Below are 21,047 nucleotides of genomic sequence, written 5' to 3' on the forward strand. Positions count from 1 at the left end.
AAAAGGAATGGAATTAGTAAAAAACTTTTGGGAAACAAGGGAATGGATTTGCTGATTGGATAATGAAATTAGAATACAAAACGGGGAGGTATGAGGAAGTCGGGGAAAATAGGTTGAGAAAATTAAGGTTTGAAATTATACTTGTTGTTTTTTTTTGTTTGTTTTGTTATTATTGTTGCTGTTTGTATTTGTATGTTTTTATTGGAAATGTTAATAAATATTATTTTTTTAAAAAAAGGTTTACCTGCCTAGTCTGTAATCAACCTTTTGTGCTGCTTAGATCTTGGGTTCCAGTTTCCGTTATCTAATCACTCAGATTCTGTAAATGAATGTTGCAGCATTGGGATGCTGGCACACCTGCTTAGTTTATATCATTTATTATAAACTGGATGCATTCATAGTATTTTTTATAGTGGACATGTTTCTTTTCTGCTGTTTTTTTTGGAGTCTCCTATTTTGATAAATGGGGATAAAAACCCATGAATCACTACAGAACAGCTTGAAGGTGGGGAGTGTTGGATGTTGTGCAGTGAAGACCTTGCTCATCGCCCTCCCTCCCCCACCATATCTTGTTTAGTACTAAATGCTGTATTATAAAATGTTTTGAAACTTTAGCTGACCTTATCTGGGACAAAGATATGGTCCACCATCAATCCTGATTACAGGACCTGCAACATTGAGAGAATTGAGGTTATACGAAGTGTTAAAAGTTAAAAGCAATCCATTAAAGTCCTAGTTTTTTTCCAGCAACAAAACATTACTGATTTCCTTTCACATAGTGTGAAAACAATGTTTTATGTTGCAACAAATCCTAGTAAAAAAATATTAAAGCTATAGTAAACATGTCATGGAAATATATCTTCCTTGGGACAGTTGTTTTCCTGTGGACAGCTAATATAAATCATTTTTAATTGGATCCTGGATACAAAAGAAATACCCAGGTAATATTTATCTATCAGAGTTTTGACATGGTTAACAAATTTGTGGAAGGTCTAAACAGATAATATAGCATAAACATCAATACATAAAACAGTGATGGATAATGCTGTATCAAGTGAGTGAATGTGCCTATTAAAATTTGAAGATGTTTGGATAATGGAGGCTACCTGATTGTCAATGCTTATTTTTAATTTGTTAATCCCATTTGAATTTCATATACTGTATTCAGGCTACAATTCTATACTCGGTGATGTGCGAGTAAACACCATGGAACTCAATGGAACTTATTTTGAAATCAACTTCTGTAGGATTTCATTCCAAACTATGGAAGGGTAAGCTTTTGGTACTGCTTGTTCTGGGGTGTAAGCTGCCAGGGCGCTAGCAGCCTAGACCCAGCTGCGACACTTGGTGCAGGTTGCCAGAATAGGGTGCTGTTGGTCTCTTAATGTGGTTAGAGTCCACCACTGCTGATGGTCAAAAGGAGGCACAGTAGCTACTAGCTCATTAAAGGCAAAAAAGGTAAAGGACCCCTGGATGGTTAAGTCCAGCCAAAGGCGACTGGGTTTGCGAAGCTCATCTTGCTTTCAGACTGAGGGAGCTGGCGTTTGTCCACAGAGAGCTTTCTGGATCATGTGTGCAACGGAACACCATGACGGAAGTCAGAGCGCATGGAAACACCGTTTACCTTCCTGCTGCAGCGGTACCTATTTATCTACTTGCACTGGCGTGCTTTTGAACTGCTATGTTGGCAGGAGCTGGGACAGAGCAATGGGAGCTCACCCCATTGTGGGGATTCGAACTGTCAGCCTTCTGATTGGCAAGCCCAAGAGGCTCAGCGGTTTAGACCACAGCGCCACCCGCATCCTTATTAGCTCATTAAGGATCAGCTGACACAAATGGCCAATGAGATTCTATTTGGCATCATAATACCTCCAGTTCTGGCTTGCTTCCTTAGTCTAAGCAATTTATTTCAGGTACAGAACAAGCTGTAATTGGACTATTCTAGCTGACCTCTCTGCATCCTTCCCTCCTTGTGACTCTGCTCTTCACTCATTTGCTTACCAGCTCACTTGATCACCAAGCTACTTTCCACCTCATCGGTCTGCCACTTGCTTTATCTCCAAAATGTGGCAATAGGAAGGTTCGTGGAAGTTCAAAAGGGTAGATCAAATGGTACAGAACAGAAATGACAGACAAGTTACACAGCTAATGCCTAATGGATATGGTTAAGGCAAGTGGAGCAGAAAACGTGTGCAAGGAATCCTGTGGAGTTTATGAGGAAACTGCTGTGGAAACAATGAACACGAAACCAGATGAAGCAGATTTTAGTACTTTTCAACTCTGATATTCTCTGTCCAAAGCGGTACCTTTAAAATATATATACATATAATGTAACAGCTAATGAGGTGATAGAAATTCAGACACGTGTTGCTCACTTTCACAAAGAACATCTGCATACAATTCTGGAGTGGCTCAGGTGTTCTGCATAAGACTGGATAACAGAGTTTTTATGAGCAGAAGGTTCTCCAAACCACATCTTTCATTATCATTCTGTGACTCTGTGGGTGTCTCTGTCCCAAAGTTCCAATGTAATATTTTCTCTGTTTAGGGAAGTTTTTAATGTCTGATGTTTTATTGCATTATTATTATTATTATTATTATTATTATTATTATTATTATTATTATCATCATCATCATCAATTCTGTTGGGAGCCATCCAGACTAGCTGGTGAAACCCAGCCAGATGGGTGGGTAAATAAATAAATTTACATCTGATCCCCACCTACCACTGAGATGGGAATCTTAGAAGGTTGCTCAGATGGGAATATGGCCCTATTGTTGAGAAATCTTACCTGTCCCCCATGAATAGTTAAAGGCTCAAGAGATTTGCACCAGGACAATGACATCTCATCATCTCATGTTGTCCTCTCCCATCCAGCTTCTCCACCATCTTTGCACCCTTTATTGCAGTTTGTTGAAGCATAGAGGGCAAGCTTCTCAGCATACAGTTTGGTTGCTCCTGCTGTTGTTGTTGCTCCTCCTCCTCCTCCTCCTCTGTAAAGTACCATGTACACTGATGGCATAATAATGATGATGTTTTGAGTTCTGACCCACTTTCCCCAGTGTTCCTATAGTAACCATGGCACAAGATTGGATCGGAGCTTTTCCTTTACATTGTTTTGTGTTTCTAAGTACTGGAGAATTCAGTTTGCTGAAGTACTTTCTTAACAACAGCATATAAGTCCTTCCAGAAACAACCATAACCAAAGCAGCCAAAACATAATACTATCCGGTAAGGTGCAATCAAAATCCAGACTTTATTTAGCAAAAGCCAATGATGTAGGCAACTGAAAATGATGACAACCACCACTTGCTTTTGGAGACACTTTCTGTATAAGCCAAAATCTTTTAATTGCTAATTAGAGCAATGTGGATCAATCTTTTGTGATAAACATAGCAGAGCAGTTCACTCCTGACTGTGGGATTATTTAGTTTTTCAATAATAGGAGTACAAAACACATTTCTGTCATTTCTCAGCACCAATACTGAAAACAACGCAACTAGAATGTAATATAGTGCCTTTTCTTTGAACTCAAATAAAACCTTACAAGCAATGGGAAATTGTGCTGCGCTAAAATCTGTCCTCCATCTGTCCTCCATTTTCACAAAAGTTGTTCTCCCTTGCAAAAAGGGCTTCCATTTTGCTGCCCTGTTCTCAGGGAATTTTGGTGGGTGTGGGGTTTTGAGCTTACCTTATCATTGTGAGGTAGCTGAAGGTGGTGTGTGGTTTAATTTCCATTAAACATTAGTCTACCACTCTGCAGCTTGTGTTGTTACCTGCATTTTCTGATCTGAAAAAGCCCCATGAGAGGAGTTGCTTCATGATATTCTCCTTTGGGCTTTGACTGAAGCATGGCCTACTTGGAAATGCTGAAGGGTGTAGACTGCTGGTGAGGTGATTTGTACAATGAATGAAAGGCCACACTCTTGACCACCTCAAAGTAAGGTAATCCCAACACCCATGAGAGTCTCACCCAAACTTTTATCTTTCCCTTTGCTATTTCTAACACAATTTCTTTATTAATTGACGGAGAATGGTTAAAAAATGCAGGAGATTTTTTTTTGGGACAGCACTTGTAGAAATTACTTTCCTGCAGTGTGCTGGAGCCTTGCACTAATGCTGTCATATCATGTCACAGCCGACATGTCACAGCTGTGCTTGGTTGTGTCAAATGTCCAAAGAGTCAATCTGCAAATAAATAAACAAATAATGCCTGAATGAACACTAAACACAACTTTTCTGTCAACATTTTCAGTCAAAATCTTCGTTTCTACATGGTATTTCTTAAGGAAAAGGGAAACGGATCGCCCTCAAAGGACACGGCTCAGAGCATTTTCACAAAGTTGCCTTTGAGCTTCTGTTGCATTATTTATGTTAACATTTGAGCGCTGCTCATGCAGGAAACAAAGCCGAGAAGGGGCATTTGTAGTGCGAATCAGTATTCTGGTCCATGTGGTGTTTTATATTGGCATTACAAACCTGAATGATGCAAGAGCCCTTTAAGCCTCGTATGCAAGTCCAGAGGTGAAAAGAACAGTAGCAACTTAAAAACACTGATTCAAAAGGCACGACTGCAGAGAACCATGGAAACTGGTCAAACACCTAGGAAATCTAGATGGTGAATGTTATGTACTGAAGTTCTCACCCTGGGCCAGCAGGGGGATACTGTACATAGTTATGCAAATGAAGGATCGAAAAGTGATGTTCAGTGATTGGATAGTTTTAGAAAATGGCAACAGTTGCATTGTTCTGGAGCTCTATATAAGCAGGCTGACTGAGCTCCTCAGCCTAGTTCTGTTCTGGCATCTGACTAAAGAACAGCTGTTTAAAGAATCGCTGTGTCGTCTGACATGTTCGCCCACAACTTAACAGTGAATATTTACATTTCCCCTCTCCAATGCATTTTGGGAATGCTGGGAACAGGCTGATCCACAGCGGGACCAGAGTGGGAATGTTGTGGCATAAAGCATTATAGCCCCGGCTGCCTAACTAGGGTCTTAATCCAGAATCGGGTTCTGCCACAATGGTATTGTGTGCAAATCTCACCTCCATTTAAGGCACAGCTATGGGTGTCTGAATATGCAAACACCAAAGTGTGTGCTTTGGCAGAGCTTTGCATGCTCTGCACTTCCCCTCAATGCGCTCATGAGCGTGTCCCTTCAGTCCCCCGCCTTCTGCAGTTTCTACAGCAATTGTGACAATGATAAAAGCAGGATCTCTGATCACACAGAGAAGTCTACTTCTTCAGGCCTTTCCCAAGCAACACGGGGATGACCAGGGGTGGAGGGGACCCCCACACACTCCCAGCCCTCATCTACACTTTCAGCGTTCTCATGTTCAGACAAACATCTGAATATGCTTTACGGAACTGTACTTTGACATAGGTTATAAATCACGGCGAAAATGTTTGACTGCACATGTGGTGTGTCCCAAGGCATTTTCTTCAGTGCAGATCACATTTAGATTGTGTGGTTTCACTCTTAGCATTAATAGTAAAGTTTGCAGATCATGCCAAAGAACACTGGGCGAGATCCAACCCTCCTGCACAAGTGGAGATTGCATGCAGCAGGAGAGGTAACAATGTCTCAGAGTATCCCCTCACGCTTTATGAGTTTCCATTCTCCCCCCTGGCCTTTTGAGAGAGCTTTCACCGGCCACCATTTGAAATGGGAAGCTCTTTGAGCCACCATCCTCCAGCAGAATCACTTGTGCTGGGTGAATTTCTGACCATGTTATCTTCCTATCAAGCTGGCATTTTGCAAACCAAAAATGTCATACAAATACACATAGACAATGCTTATAATTTCAAAGCTTTATTCTCTTTTTATGGGATACAACTGTTTTAACAATTCAGCCCATGAAAGGGAGATTATAAAATGAGATTAGTTTAAAACAGATTCAGTTCTTTAGTCTTAAGTACAATGTTGCTATATGCAGGGTGCATTTTGATAACATAATAATTTATTTACTTATATTATTATTATTACAAATTTCTATACCGCCCTTCATTCGAAGATCACAGGGTAGCTTACAATATAAAACCACAAAATTATATAGCATAATACCCTCAAAGTATGGTTATTAACTAAGGGCTACAAATAATAATAACCAAACCCCAATAATTTGATGAAAACATAGCATGCAATCTATGCTATCATCTGTCAATAAAACTATCCACTACAAGCTCAGGAAAAATAATGATGAGCAAACTTTGCTGCAAAGGCACATTTTCAGTTCAATACATATAGTGTTTCTAGTAGAAATATTTGCTGATTCCACCCCAAAACAGTGTCAGCAAGTAAATGTTGCAGGTTATCAGCTTGTGCGATTTTAGCTAAATTGTCTGCTCCATCCTGCTCATTACTTAAAAGGAATGTCCCCATAATGACTATTTCAAATTGCAGAAAGCTTCTTTTAGAACCTGAGAAGGATCAGAGCCTTCCGTAAAGGGAAATTTATAATGTCAGTAAAATACTTTTTTACGGTCAGTAATACCAGTGGGGTTGATTTGATGTTTGATAACACAGACAGTTCAGTCTGTGCCAAGACCTATTTTATTCACTTTTAATTTCTTTTTTTAAACCACCGTTAGTTGACTATGTCCTCTGTCTGCCCCTGCCTAGAAAATAACATTTATGAATCAGCACAAGCTTCCCAGATGTATTCAGCCAAGAGAATTCTTTCAGTAGACTGAGAAGATTCTGCTCTTAGTAACAAAACTGAGTCTCTCTTTGCTTCCTTTGAAAGAATTCTAATCCAATAATTGAAAATGCAAGAATAAATGGATTTCCAAGTCTATAGGAGAAGAATCCAATGAATATTTTTACGGGTACCTATAATTGCTCTAAGGATTCTTTTCTGAGAATTTTGCAGATCAGTTGAGATCAGGGGGGCCCCAAGGTTGCACTTTAAGCCATGCTCAGTTAATTATTGTTCTTTTATTTCTCACTCACCCTTCACTATAAGGTCTCAGGGCTGGTTATAGCAATGAAAAATACAGTATTAAAATCAGTTAAAACAGTCACAGATTGTTTGAGGACTTTGATATTAGGAAAGAACTTTAGGACCCCACTGGTTGCCTGTTCCACCTTCAGTCTAACAAGTTGAACGTTTACTTTCCAATTGCAGATTTCAGGAAAAACTCCCAGATAACAGATATAATCAACCCACTTAATCATGTGTTCATAAATGCTTCATAAAGACCTTAGATATTCTACCAAGAGAAGGCACTTTTCCCTTTTCAGAGTTAATATTAAACTTTTTATTTAAAAAAAAACAATCATAAGACAACCTCACAGGCCCTTTTGGAACATCAGAAAATAAACAATGTCAATCTGTGTAGAGTAGTAAGGACCATTTCTTCTTGGCAACTGACACTGAGAAATCATTTTAGTAGTGTGGCCATCATATATATTATCATAAAAAAACAAGTAACATTGAGAAATACTTTTAGCACAATGGTTATATATTATGTAAAAAAACTGAACAGAAACAGGGACAAATATGATGGCTTTCATTACTGTAATCTGCATCATATGGTTAGCAGAAGTAGCTTTCATCTTCATTTTTGTAGTTCAATGGATCTCAAACTTTTTTTGTCTGGGTCAGAATAAAAAATTGCTCATGACACACTGAATTTTTTATTGATAAGAAATACATTGGAAAACAAAAAGCAACAACTTCTAGCACTGCTTGATTTTGAAAAAATATATATCCATAATCTGAGAATAAACAACTTATTTTGATAGTATACTATACCACACTTAAATGTTTCTTTGATCGTCCTTGAATCTTCCTGCAACACTTGCTATCCTCTCCTGCCACACCAGTGAGAACCACTGATATCATTTATAGTGCAATCCTTTATATGTTTACTCATAAGAAAGTCCATGGCCCAACTTACTTTTGCCATTCCCATTTGGATTTCAGGGATTCACTGCCAAGTGGAAAGAGTTCAATCTGCTTGCTTTCCTTAAACATATATCGGGTTTGCCATTCTGCATGGAGAGTGCAGCTATTTATTTGGAAATGGGTATTTGATCAGTTGAATGTAAATTCTGGGTGGATGCCATGAAATGGTGGCTGCAGCCACGCTTCTTAGCAGCTTCTGCTACTTCTCTCCTTATTACTCTCAGACTCCTTTGTTTGTCAGTGGGTGAGAGATGGAGAAGATGCAGGGCACCTCTACTGAAGTTTGTGGGCTATTAAGGTTTAAAGATAATTTCTCATTAAAATTTGGTGGAAACATGTTGATACACACAAGGGGACGTTATTGTATAAACTATTTCAATCTAGCAGAAATTAGCAAGACTCATTGAGGGCAACACTTCAGCCACAGCTTAATTTAGATCTTCCTGAATAACCAGAGCCAGTGTGGTGTAGTGGTTAAGAGCGATAGACTCGTAATCTGGTGAACCGGGTTCGCGTCTCCGCTCCTCCACATGCAGATGCTGGATGACCTTGGGCTAGTCACACTTCTTTGAAGTCTCTCAGCCCCACTCACCTCACAGAGTGTTTGTTGTGGGGGAGGAAGGGAAAGGAGAATGTTAGCCGCTTTGAGACTCCCTAGGGTAGTGATAAAGCGGGATATCAAATCCAAACTCTTCTAGCCAATATTCCAAGATGTCAATATACAGCCTCTAGCAGCAGATGGGGTACTTTAGGTGCACTGCTCCCCTGTCCTCTGTCTGACTGAGTCACTGCAGCACACTGGGATGAAGAGAGGGAGGTTTGTGTGACAGTGGCCAGGTTGGTATGGTAAATTGGCTCCACTGGAAAATTTACACTGCACCAACCTTGCCACTGTATCCTTCCCGCTCTCTGCATGCTGCAGCGACTCCGTTGGATGAAGCTCAGGTGAATACTTATTATCTGCTATGGACAGCCTGAAAACAGCAGCACCACCATGAGGGGAAAGGCATGCATTTTATGTCACAGCATATGCTGCAGACCACAGGTCGCCAATGGGATGCCTGCCAGATGTTGCACTACAACTCCCATCATCCAATGGTGACTGGAGCTGATGGGAGTTATAGTCAAACAACATCTGGAGGTCCCCCACAATGGCTCTCCCTGCTGTGGACAGTTGGGAAACTCCAGTGTGTTTGAAAAGGCCGCAGTTTCGACTGTAGATTCTTTAGCTTATCAAGGATTTTTCGTTTGGTAAAATCATAAGGCTTCTTTGATGAGCTCAGCCAACCTCTGAAAACCCTGCAATAATAAATAAGAATGATAACTGGTTAGGATTGGAGCCATTCAAGTGTGGGTTCAGACCCACACAAGTCTCAACAAAGCCCTATTTATTCTTTCTCCTCTGCCTGTTTTGGCTCATGAGCACATGTGAAGGCAGCATTACATGGGCATTCCAAGGAATGGGAAGATGTGCACTTTCCATACCTCCTCCCTCCAGGCCCCATGTCTATCTCTCATGGTCCGGAGCTAGATATAGGAGGTGTATACAGACCTTCTGTGGCATGAGTTTGATTGGATAGGGACCTTACTGCTTTATTTCTAAATTAGCTGATTTGGCAACATTCCTACACCAAACAGGAATGCTTTGAGCTCCTTCTTTTGAAGGTCAAACCCTTGGCCACTGTTCCTAAATGTTCCTCTCTCTGAAGGGCCAAGTCTCCACAGACCTCAGGGGAGTGTGTGGACTTCCCAGGGCTCTCTGGCTGATGCAGGGCCCCAGACTTGCACCTGTGAGTCTGGCCCTAGTGACAATGATGATAGGAGGTTGAATGATAGCAAATCTGACCAAAGAGTTGACAATATGGCAGGCACAGCAAGACTGCACTCACCTGATCAATCTGGCTTGGAGAAGAAAGCGAGAAGGAAGCTCTGACGTAAGAGCTGGGATCGGAGCTGTTAATGTTAAACGCTCTTCCAGGAACCAGCAGCACCTAGAGACAAATCTTTCACGTTCAGTTCATAAACTTATTCTGCCTCTTCCAATATTAGACACTGTTAAGAGTATGATTACCTCCCTCTCTCCCAACATTATTTTAGGCCTAGGATAGTATAGATTTTTCATACTTGTTTCTCCAAAGCTTTCTTCATTATCAACTCTTGTGTATCAGAAACTCCCTTGATTTTCATCCATAGAAACATTCCAGCTGCAGGTGAATGCCAGTCTGCTAGGCCTTGAGAGAGAGAGAGAGAGAGAGAGAGAGAGAGAGAGAGAGAGAGAGAAACAGTCAGGGAAAGGAAACATGTAAGAACATAAATTTCATGCAATAACGTAACTTTTCTTCTTTAACAAGTTTGGGTTTCTTTTATGTTCTGTGATGAATTACTGTAAGACTTATGAGCTGCACTTAAGCCATCTGCTGTGCACATCTTCTTATGTACTTCTCTGAACAAATGAGGGAAATTATGGACTTCCTCCCTGTGTTACCTTCCTCCTGCCAATACATCTCTATCACATATAGGAAGGGTGAGGGACTTTTTTTTCTGCCTGAGGGCCACATTCCCTTCTGGGTAATCTGGTAAGGGCCACAAGACACTAAGGATGGGACATGAGGCAAACGTGGGCATGGCAATGGATATAAATTTTTACCGTTGCACAGGAGGCTAGTTTCTAAATACACTGACACACTTTTTCCTATCCCACCTCCAGGGAATGAAAGAGGCATTATCAGAGTTGAAGGACACATTCCAGCCAGGTATAAACACCTGATGAAGGTGCAGAAAGGGCTGCGGAGGAGTGTGGCCTGGAACATATCCAGCCCCCAAGCCTGAGGTTCCCCTACCAATTTGATTTGATATCCCACTTTATCACTACCCGAAGGAGTCTCAAAGCGGCTAACATTCTCCTTTCCCTTCCTCCCTCACAACAAACATTCTGTGAGATGAGTGAGGCTGAGAGACTTCAAAGAAGTGTGACTAGCCCAAGGTCACCCAGCAGCTGCATGTGGAGGAGCAGAGATGCGAACCCGGTTCACCAGATTACGAGTCTACCGCTCTTAACCACTACACCACACTGGCTCGCAATGGCATCAGTGCCGGATTTACGTATAAGCTAAACAAGCTATAGCTTAGGGGCCCCCAAAAAAATTTAAAGGAAAAACAAACTGGATGCACATTTCTAAAATATAAAATAAAAAACAAATAAAATAAAACCTACATACAGCAACGGTGTTTTGTGTTGTCTAGGCACCTATGATGTAAGTAATGGGCCCCGCTTGCTAGCCTGCTCCCTAAAATATTACTGGTTTGCTCATTTCTGTATCAATTACTTTGATAAAATACATATTTTGTTATGTGCGAACAGCTTTAGATACCTATTAGGTCCATAAATTACCATATAGCATATATTCAACACAAAAAACAGCAATAATTTGTTGTTGACAAAGGACAGCTGGACATATAAAGGGCCCCATTACCTTCAGTAGCTTAGAGCCTCATCAAACCTAAATCCGGCCCTGAATGGCACATACAGGAACAAAACAATTGATTTACAGTTCAAATATTACTCTTGTCTTCAAACCTTTTAGCCACTTATCTGCTGCCACAAGCATCACATCCCGCTGCTTCTTGTAAAACTCCACCACACTGGAATACAAACATCACTGAGGAAAAGCCATTTCAACAAGAGAACGTTTGCATCATTAAAACTCTGATAGCAAAAACGAAGAGTACGAGTTTATAAATGAAACAGAAATCTGTTACAAACCGAGGGCTGGAGTGTACACAAAATGGCGACTGCAATGTGGAAGCTGGTTTTAGTCCCTCGCCATTCATCTGCGTGCAGTGGCTTATCACACAAAATGAAATTTCTTGTCAGTGCTTTTTAGCGGCAGGCAGGTGGGAGATAATGGTGATTTAGAGAAAAAACCCTAAATCCAGTGGTGAGTGGCATGTAGAGAGACCTCATGGGGCACATATGTTAAAACTACATGGCTGGTCTTTGTGTATGCATATCCTCTTTGGTACCATAGATTTCAATAGATGTAAATAGCGCATAGGTACGCATCACCGTTATGAATGTTTAATGTTCATAGCATTAAGTATGCAAATACTGGCGCCATGTAATACTGTGCTCACACTCCGCCCCCCCTGGTAGGTCTCTACATATGCTTCTCACTATAGTATGCTATTAACAAGTGTGTGTGTGTGTGTGTCTGTACTGGGGCAAGGTGAAGCTCTTCCAATGGTACTATTAATTGGCCAGTTGTAAAATAATAGTGGTACCTCGGGTTAAGTACTTACCATATTTTTCGCTCTATAACACACACTTGACCATAACACACACGTAGTTTTTAGAGGAGGAAAATCCGTAGGCATGCCACCCGTAGGCATTCCCTCCATAACACGCACAGACATTTCCCCTTACTTTTTAGGAGGAAAAAAGTGAGTGTTATGGTGCAAAAAATACAGTAATTCGTTCTGGAGGTCCGTACTTAACCTGAAACTGTTCTTAACCTGAAGTAGCACTTTAGCTAATGGGGCCTCCTGCTGCCGCCGCGCTGCCGGAGCCCGATTTCTGTTCTTATCCTGAAGCAAAGTTCTTAACCTGAAGCACTATTTCTGGCTTATTGGAGTGTTTAACCTGAAGCGTGTGTAACCTGAAGCGTATGTAACCCGAGGTACCACTGTACATGTTTTATGTTTCCATGGCAGTTTTATGTTATTTAAATATTTTTATCTCCCTCTTCAGCAAAAAAAGGGTCCCATGGCAACCTATGTAAGATTAATAAAAACAGTAACAAAAAAGGCAACCTTGCCTGCAAATAAACTTACAATTTAGAAAGACATGACATAAAAGGAAGGGGGGGGGGAAAGAATGCAGAAGTTGGAGGACACCGGCAGTACCTGGAGTTACAAAGCTCTTGACCTGGCCAGCTCTAATGGAAATTCATGGATAGATAGAAAGGAAGAGCCAAATGAAGCTGGTCTCACAACACAGCTACTGGAGTATATGCTCTTCGATGCACAAAATACAAAAAGTAGGACCAATGAAGTAATTATTTGCCTGTGCTAGACACTGCACACAAATTGCTTTGTGAGGCAAACTGGATGACACTAGCTGTCTTAACATCCCTAGCCTTCTTGGCAGTCCCACGGTTCCTTAAGTTTATAATTAGCCACTCATGGAGTGGCTTATTTCTTGCCCTCGTTCCAAAGGTCATGATGTACAGCCCTGCTTGGTATAAAAAATGCAGCGATTATGTCTGATAATGTTAAGTAGAAGCCTGATTCTAATCATGTTTCCTTGAAAGTCTTCAGCATGGAGCCTTGGGCTACTGGAAAATAGCCCAACGTGAAAACAAAATGACAACAACATAGTAATGTAAAATATACACGCATTACCCATCTATGTGGTCCAGGAAACCTTTTTGTCCCCATTGTTGAAGAAGCTGGGCTATCATAAGCTATGGAAGTAAAGCTTAGAGTAAATATCTCATCAGGCAGAGACTAATAAACAAACTAGAATGCCTAGGTATTGGAAAACCTGCATGCCGTGCAGTGAAATCCTTTGCCAGTTTACTCAGAAGTAAGTCCAGTCAGCCTTACTGTCAGGGAAGTTACGTAAGATTACATCCAAAATTCCCTTTAACCCCTTTAATTTATTATTTAGTTATTTATTGCTTCACATTTATAGCTCACCCTTCTTTCCCAAGTGGAGCTAAGGGAGGCTCACACCAATAAAACTACATAACTCCGAACAACATTATATTACAGAGATTAAAGCCAGCATGGGTAGCCTGTAAGCCTGATACAGCTATTCTTATCTCTCTCCAAGGTTTTTGATCTCTATAAATCCGTATGCCCAGTTCTTAAGGTGTTCCACAACTACAGAATAACCCTGTCAAAGTGATTAGGCCCAGTGTTGCCGTATAAGTTTTAAGCGATGTTCATTGCCCAGAAGCAGAGACTGCATGTACCGCTCCCTTGTGTGTTGCCATTTCCCTTTCCACCCTTCTCAATTATGTTGCTAATTCAAAGGAATAGAAATTGAATCAACAAGGGGCTAGTTGCAAAAAGCTCTAGTTCCCATAACATTCTGTGTTGTTAATTAACAGCACAGATTCCAAACGCTTAAATGGTCTTTTTAAATTAAACTCAACCCTCTTAATTCATAATTACTTTTAATAATAAATTAAAAGTAGTGCTAATATGTGACAATTACACTTTTTTATCCACACACACGCATGTACAAACTTTGTGAAAATTATGCTGAAATTACAAAAAAGGTGGACAATTTTACATAATGGTTTTCTCACTGGGTGGTATCCAATTTGTGCAATGTGAATGTTCTGTCAGCATAAGGATTTCTGCTTGCACAATTGCACAATGGAATAGTCCCCCCTTTCCCCCAGTGCACCCCACAAATCTGCACCCCAGGAGCTGCCCTAACCCTCATGTTGTTACAATGAAGCTTTCCACAGCAAACCTAGTTGCATATACTTTTAGAAACCTTGTTGGCTCTTACCTGTGTGAAAGTACTGGTATGCATTGTGGAAACCTGAATATGCAGAATAACCCTGTCGATGAGAGGCTTGGGACCAGTTAGAAACCCTATTCTTAGTCTATGTAAAAAAACAATTAATTCGAATTGTAACATTTCATCATTTAAATATATAATTACAATTCAATGCAATTGTGTTGGAATACCTTCCCTTGCTCCTGACATTTATCGTGACTTTCAATACATAGAAGAGAATTATGAGAGAGGAAGTAGAAGGAAAATGAGACATTACTACAGAAACTGGAGAAGAATCTAGGAGTTCAAGCACCTATAGCTAAGGAACTTTTGACAGCTCAGGTGAATGCCTAGCATTGGTTACACTTGCACTCTCTAGAAAAGAGCAGAATCTAGTTCTCAGTAACTGACAAGAGGGAGGACAGAGTGGCAGATGGGGTGTGTGTAAGTGAAATAAAATTAATGGGGAAGGTGAGAAGCAGTCTTTCTTTTATGGTTATAAAGATAAAGATAAAGGTAAAGGGACCCCTGACCATTAGGTCCAGCCGTGGCCGACTCTGGGGTTGCGGCGCTCATCTCGCTTTATTGGCCGAGGGAGCCAATATGGTTGTGTGGCCAGCATGACTAAGCTGCTTCTGGCGAACCAGAGCAGTGCACGGAAACACCGTTTACCTTCCTGCTGGAGCGGTACCTATTTATCTACTTGCACTTTGAGGTGCTTTCAAACTGCTAGGTTGGCAGCAGCAGGGACGGAGCAACGGGAACTCACCCCGTCGCGGGGATTCAAACCGCCGACCTTCTGATCAGCAAGTCCTAGGCTCTGTGGTTTAACCCACAGCGCCACCCGCGTCCCCTATGGTTATACCAATAGTTTAAGGTTCTTTCTGCAGTGTGTGGCTGGAAAACCCAAGCTCAGAACCCACATCATTGCATTTCCATTTTGGGGCATATGGTCAAGAAAGCAAAAACCGATATTACCCAGATGAGAGGATCTTCGAGAAAGAGTCCGTCCTGATAACTCGACCATCAATATCCATGGAAAGAAATGTTGGTGCCCAAGGCTTGTGGAAAGAACACAAAGGTTAGTTAGTAAAAGTTAACACAAGAATTCCAGTGCTTATAAGCAGAGGTATAAGCAGAGGTGTATAATACATTGTAGAAGGTTTGTTCTACTTAAAGTAGTCCTATTGAAATGAACAGATCATTACTAGCTTAAGTTTATTCATTTCAATGTCTCTACTCTAAGAAGAACTTAGTTGGCTCTAACTCTTAAAACGTACATAGTTTTTAACCTATTTATGCAGCAACACAGACATGTCCCTGGTGTCAGAGTCCCACATTCTTTCTCATGCCTTCATTGCCAGAAAGCAGCTTGTTTGTCTGCATGAGAAATGGCAACATTTGAGATGACGGAATTTCCCAGCTGCTACTATAGCCATTTTGCCTTTCACCACTTGCCAGAGCCACTGAATTCAGTATATGGTTGGAGATTTCTTCTTTCCAGTTGTCAGGAGCCAAAAATAAGGGCTGTGCCAATGGTGAGAAAATCCCAAATGACTGGGCACTGACTGCAAATACCACCATGGGTGCCCATTGCCATGGGCTTTTTGTTGCTAGAAACCACTTTGGAACACGAGGATGGACAAGTTTTACCCATGCAGGAGAGCTAGTTGGAAGACTGAAGCCCTTTCTGTCAGCTGGGTGGGGGATAAAGGCAGCAGAGGGATGAGGTAAAAAATGTTTTTTTAAAGATGTGTGTATGTGCCTGCCTGCCTGCCTGCCTGCCTGCCTGCCTGCCTGCCTGCCTGCCTATCTATCTATCTATCTATCTATCTATGTCATCTATCTATATCATCTATCTATCTATCTATCTATCTATCTATCTATCTATCTATTATCTATCTATATCTATCTATATCTATCTATCTATTTATCTATCTATCTATCTATCATCTATCTATCTATCATCTATCTATCTATCTATCTATCTATCTATCTATCTATCTATCATCTATCTATCTATCTATCTATCTATCTATCATCTATCTATCATCTATCTATCTATCTATCTATCTATCTATCTATCTATCTATCCTCTATCTATCTATCTATCTATCTATCTATCTATCATCTATCTATCTATCTATCTATCTATCTATCTATCTATCTATCATCATCTATCTATCTATCTATCTATCTATCTATCTATCTATCTATCTATCTATCTATCTATCATCATCTATCTATCATCTATCTATCTATCTATCTATCTATCTATCTATCTATCTATCTATCTATCTATCTATCTATCATCTATCTATCATCTATCTATCTATCTATCTATCTATCTATCTATCTATCTAATAGTAACCTGGTAAGGAAAAGGCAAAAGACACAAATATTGAAGAGAGAAAGGGAAGGGAGTGGAGGCAAAAAACTGAAGGATAAGGAGAAGAGGAACTGAGGGAGAAGAGGTAGAGAGAGATCCCAAACAGGATGTGCTCTGACCTTAGACAGGAAATAGTCTGAGCCTCAACAGGGAGGGAGGAGCAAAGTATTCTGTCACGAGTTCTGAGTGTTTCTGCCTCTGAGCTGCAGGGGTAGCTGTACTGCCCACTTCAAGACCTCTGTCATCCACGGGTGAAAATATGTGTATTTTGTATACAAAATAAAAAAGGTCAATAATGTGAATTTGTGCATTTCAAAAAATGTATATTGATGTGTAAACAGGATGGAACAGGCTCATGAATAAATGTACGTTAAGCTGATATGAACCAGACATGGACTGATCTGTCCATCCCTACTGCAAAAAATGAGGCACATGACATCCTTTTATTTTTGCACTTTTGCAAATGACATGATGGGAACATAACTTTCCACTTAGTGGGGAAAGAATAGGGAAATATCAACACTTAGGATGAAACGGTAAAATCAGCTATGATTAAATGGGCACAAGATGTTGGACATAATATTATGATGGCTGACTGGGAACAGTTATGGACCACAGGTATGAAATTTACGGCATGTAATGCCTTAAGAGAGAATATAATGAAAATGATTTACAGGTGGTACATGACACCAGTCAAGCTTGCAAAAATTTACCATTTGCCCGATAATAAATGTTGGAAATGTAAAGAGACCGAAGGCACATTCTTTCACCTTTGGTGGACATGCCCAAGGATTAAGATTTTCTGGGAAATGATTTATAATGAAATGAAAAAGGTATTTAAATATACTTTTTTGAAGAAACCAGAGGCCTTTCTCCTGGGCATGGTCGGCCACTTGGTGCCAAAGAAGGATAGAACTTTTTTTATGTATGCTACAACAGCAGCAAGAATACTTATCGCAAAGTATTGGAAGACACAAGATCTACCCACCCGGGAAGAATGGCAGATGAAGGTGATGGACTACATGGAACTGGCGGAAATGACTGGCAGAATCCGAGACCAGGGAGAAGAGTCGGTGGAAGAAGATTGGAAGAAATTTAAAGATTATCTACAGAAATATTGTAAAATTAAGGAATGTTAGAAAGATGTTGGAATGAAGTTACATGGCTTTAGCAGAAATGTTATAAAGAATTAAGTATAATAGATTGTAATTGGATTAAAGGAAAAAATAATGTTAGAATTTGTTAAGTTAAATGATAGGACAGAAGTTTGAGGAAGATGGAAAGGATTTGCTGAAACAATTAATCGAAGTGGAATACAAAAAAAAGGAGGTGTGAGGAGGTCGCTGAAACAAGTAAAAGAAAGTTAATAACATTGAAAGTATAGGTTGTGTTTCTTTTTTCTTTTTTTAAATGGCTTTTGTTTTATTTTTGTTATGTATATGTAATATTTTTGTTTTTGTATTGTATTGTATGGTTTTGTTATGTTTAATTCTTTTTCTTTTTCCTTTCTGTAACTTTCAAAACTTTAATAATTTTTTTTTTAAAAAAAAGAATAGGGAAATATCATTTCAAAATACAATCAGTAATGTGGTATCAGCAGGATGCAAGTTAGAAGAGATAGCAAAATCTATGCTAGCGCACAGCAGAATTGAAAACTCACCTTATCAAACTGAAGGAAGTAATATGGATCATCTTCTATTATGAGGAAATCATATTGTCTTGCAAGCTGAAAGGGGGGAAAAACAACAACCCACTGACACATATGTGCCTTAAAATATTTAATCAAATCAGAAACATTCTGTTCCCCAAATGGTTCCCCTTTGAGCCATTACACCATCACACAAAGTAGTCTTCAGGGTGTCAGGTGAATCCAAACTTAGTTTTAAATGGAATTATGAATAAGCAGTGGAGATTTTTGCCCTGATCCTAAGATCTGTGTGCATACTCACATGCACCCGCATCTCTTGAAAATGCTGGGATTCTAATTAATTCCAATGGAGAGAAGGCCTGCAAAAGCATGTGGATGCAGGTTAGCACTTTCCATGGAAGCTAATTAAGAAAATTGGTCAGGGTAGCAGCAATCCATACACGCTTTCAGGCTCGAGTGGTTGGAAGTCAGGAGGATCAGAGTGCAGTATGCCATACTCTAAATGAGTGTGTTTAATGCTTTAATCACAGATTTAAAAGTATATCTGTTAATTGGGCAAGTCATTAGCCACGTGCAACAGATTTAGTCTAAAAATTGTATTTGCTTCAGTAGATAAATATGGAACTTAAAAGAGGGAAAGAAATCCCTTTTTACATCCCAACCACATTGGCGCCACAGAACATGCATTTCATATATTTCTGTCCCATCTTTGAGGATGATCCATCACAAGGCAATTTACAATAAACATGTTAAAACCAAAAACAACTGAACAAATGTGTGTGTGTGTGTGTATATATGTATAATACGGATTAAAAAGCATATATGGGGGAGGGATCAGCAATAAGATCAATACAACTATTGGAAAAATAAAAGTTTTTAGGGACTGTTTAAAGGCAACAAGAGAGGGAACCAAGCACAGCTATTGGGAGAGGGAAATCCACAAGCGTGGAGCCACTGCTGAAAGGGCCCTGCCCCTTGCACCTGCCAGGGTGGTTAGCATGGCAGGCCAGAGAACGACATTTCTCAGTTTGATCTTCAGGCCCAGGCAAGTTCTTATGGATGTGGTGGCAGTGGCTGGGCTTCAAATGACCCTAGTCCCAAACCATTCTAGGCTTTAAACAAATTATGTACCTTGTTGAAATCTCCTAGAATTAAGAAACTGATGTGTTTACAATCACGACCAAACAGCACATCTACTGGCAGCACTGCCACTTTTATTACTCTCAGAAATCACATTAAGTCTCGGAGGATTCATTCGGGGTCTGATTTCCACATAGATGGATCTTAGCAGCAGCAGCAGTGGTGGCAGTGGTCAGCAGTGCTTACTTGACATCACATCACGGCTGCTGCTGCGGCTTACTGAGAGGAAGGGGGTTAGACAGCAGGAAGATTGGCTTGGTGCAAATGCCCTGGTGGAACCAATGCATATGGCATTCCTACCAGTGCATATTCATTGCACTGATCTCTCTGCTGCCCCCCAATGCCAGTGATGGGAGATCAGCTAAGTGTCCCTCTCCACCCCACCAACCACTACAGATGAGCAGATTTCTGTATCTCTGTGAAGAGAATGTACCAAAATCCACTGACCTCTCCCAAGAGTCCCTGTAATATAGAGGTCTGTTCTCCACTATGTTCTTTATTAGTATTTTGCTAGTACCTGAGACATAATATCCAGCAGGTTTGCGTGATGTGAAACCACCTCCCCCACTTTTTTTTTGCCAGAGCAGTGACATTAAATGCGCATTTAATGAATATACCTGATAGATATCTTTTTTGCGGTCTGTCGTCAGTGAGGCTCCAGTAGGATTGCCACCGTTAGGAATTGTGTAGAGAAATTTGGGGAGGCTGCTGTTAGGTGTTTTGGCATCTTCTGGACTCCACCTGGAAAGAACTTCTTTCAGGGCTTTTGGAATAATGCCATGTTGGTCACTGGGAACATTGACAATGTTGCAGCCCAATGGCCTCAGCTGGTTTACAATAGAAGACAACAAGAATGAAGAGCGTTTACTTAAGCAAGACATTTTGCATCACATGCATCTACTCTTGCTACAGTATTTTAATGGTGCCTATTTACCTATAAGGGAACGCGGGTGGCGCTGTGCGTTAACCACAGAGCCTAGGACTTGCCGATCAAAAGGTCGGCGGTTCGAATCCCCGCGACGGGGTGAGCTCCCGTTGCTCGGTCCATGCTCCTGCCAACCTAGCAGTTCAAAAGCACCTCAAAGTGCAAGTAGATAAATAGGTACCGCTCCGGCGGGAAGGTAAATGGCGTTTCTGTGCACTGCTCTGGTTCGCCAGAAGCGGCTTAGTCATGCTGGCCACATGACTCGGAAGCTGTACGCTGGCTCCCTCGGCCAATAAAGCGAGATGAGCGCTGTAAGTCAGTTATGACTGGACCTAATGGTCAGGGGTCCCTTTACCTTTACCTATAAATTGGGGATTGGGAACATGTGGCCCTCCATATGCTGTAGGACTCCAACACCCATCAGCCCCAGCCACCATGGTCAATGACCAGCAATTTCTCAAGGGCCACAGGTTCCCCACCCCTGCTGCCAATCAAAAAATGATCTTTACAATGCCTAAT

General features: G+C 40.7%; 1 protein-coding gene across 1 annotated transcript in view; it reads right to left on the reverse strand.

Moving 5' to 3' along the window:
• AADAT (aminoadipate aminotransferase) overlaps window positions 1-21,047 on the reverse strand; it is a 94,657-nt gene that overhangs the window by 61,209 nt on the left and 12,401 nt on the right. The window contains exons 7-16 of the mRNA XM_079990100.1: window positions 20,221-20,430; window positions 18,476-18,541; window positions 15,405-15,487; window positions 14,436-14,532; window positions 13,313-13,374; window positions 11,490-11,554; window positions 10,037-10,143; window positions 9,802-9,903; window positions 9,179-9,211; window positions 938-992 (exon numbers count right to left, since the gene is read on the reverse strand). Coding sequence (XP_079846226.1) covers window positions 938-992; window positions 9,179-9,211; window positions 9,802-9,903; window positions 10,037-10,143; window positions 11,490-11,554; window positions 13,313-13,374; window positions 14,436-14,532; window positions 15,405-15,487; window positions 18,476-18,541; window positions 20,221-20,430 — 880 coding nt within the window. The remainder of the gene's footprint in view (window positions 1-937; window positions 993-9,178; window positions 9,212-9,801; window positions 9,904-10,036; window positions 10,144-11,489; window positions 11,555-13,312; window positions 13,375-14,435; window positions 14,533-15,404; window positions 15,488-18,475; window positions 18,542-20,220; window positions 20,431-21,047) is intronic.

The sequence above is a fragment of the Podarcis cretensis genome (assembly GCF_951804945.1).
Source record: "Podarcis cretensis genome assembly, chromosome: 9".
Taxonomy (NCBI): Eukaryota; Metazoa; Chordata; class Lepidosauria; order Squamata; family Lacertidae; genus Podarcis; species Podarcis cretensis.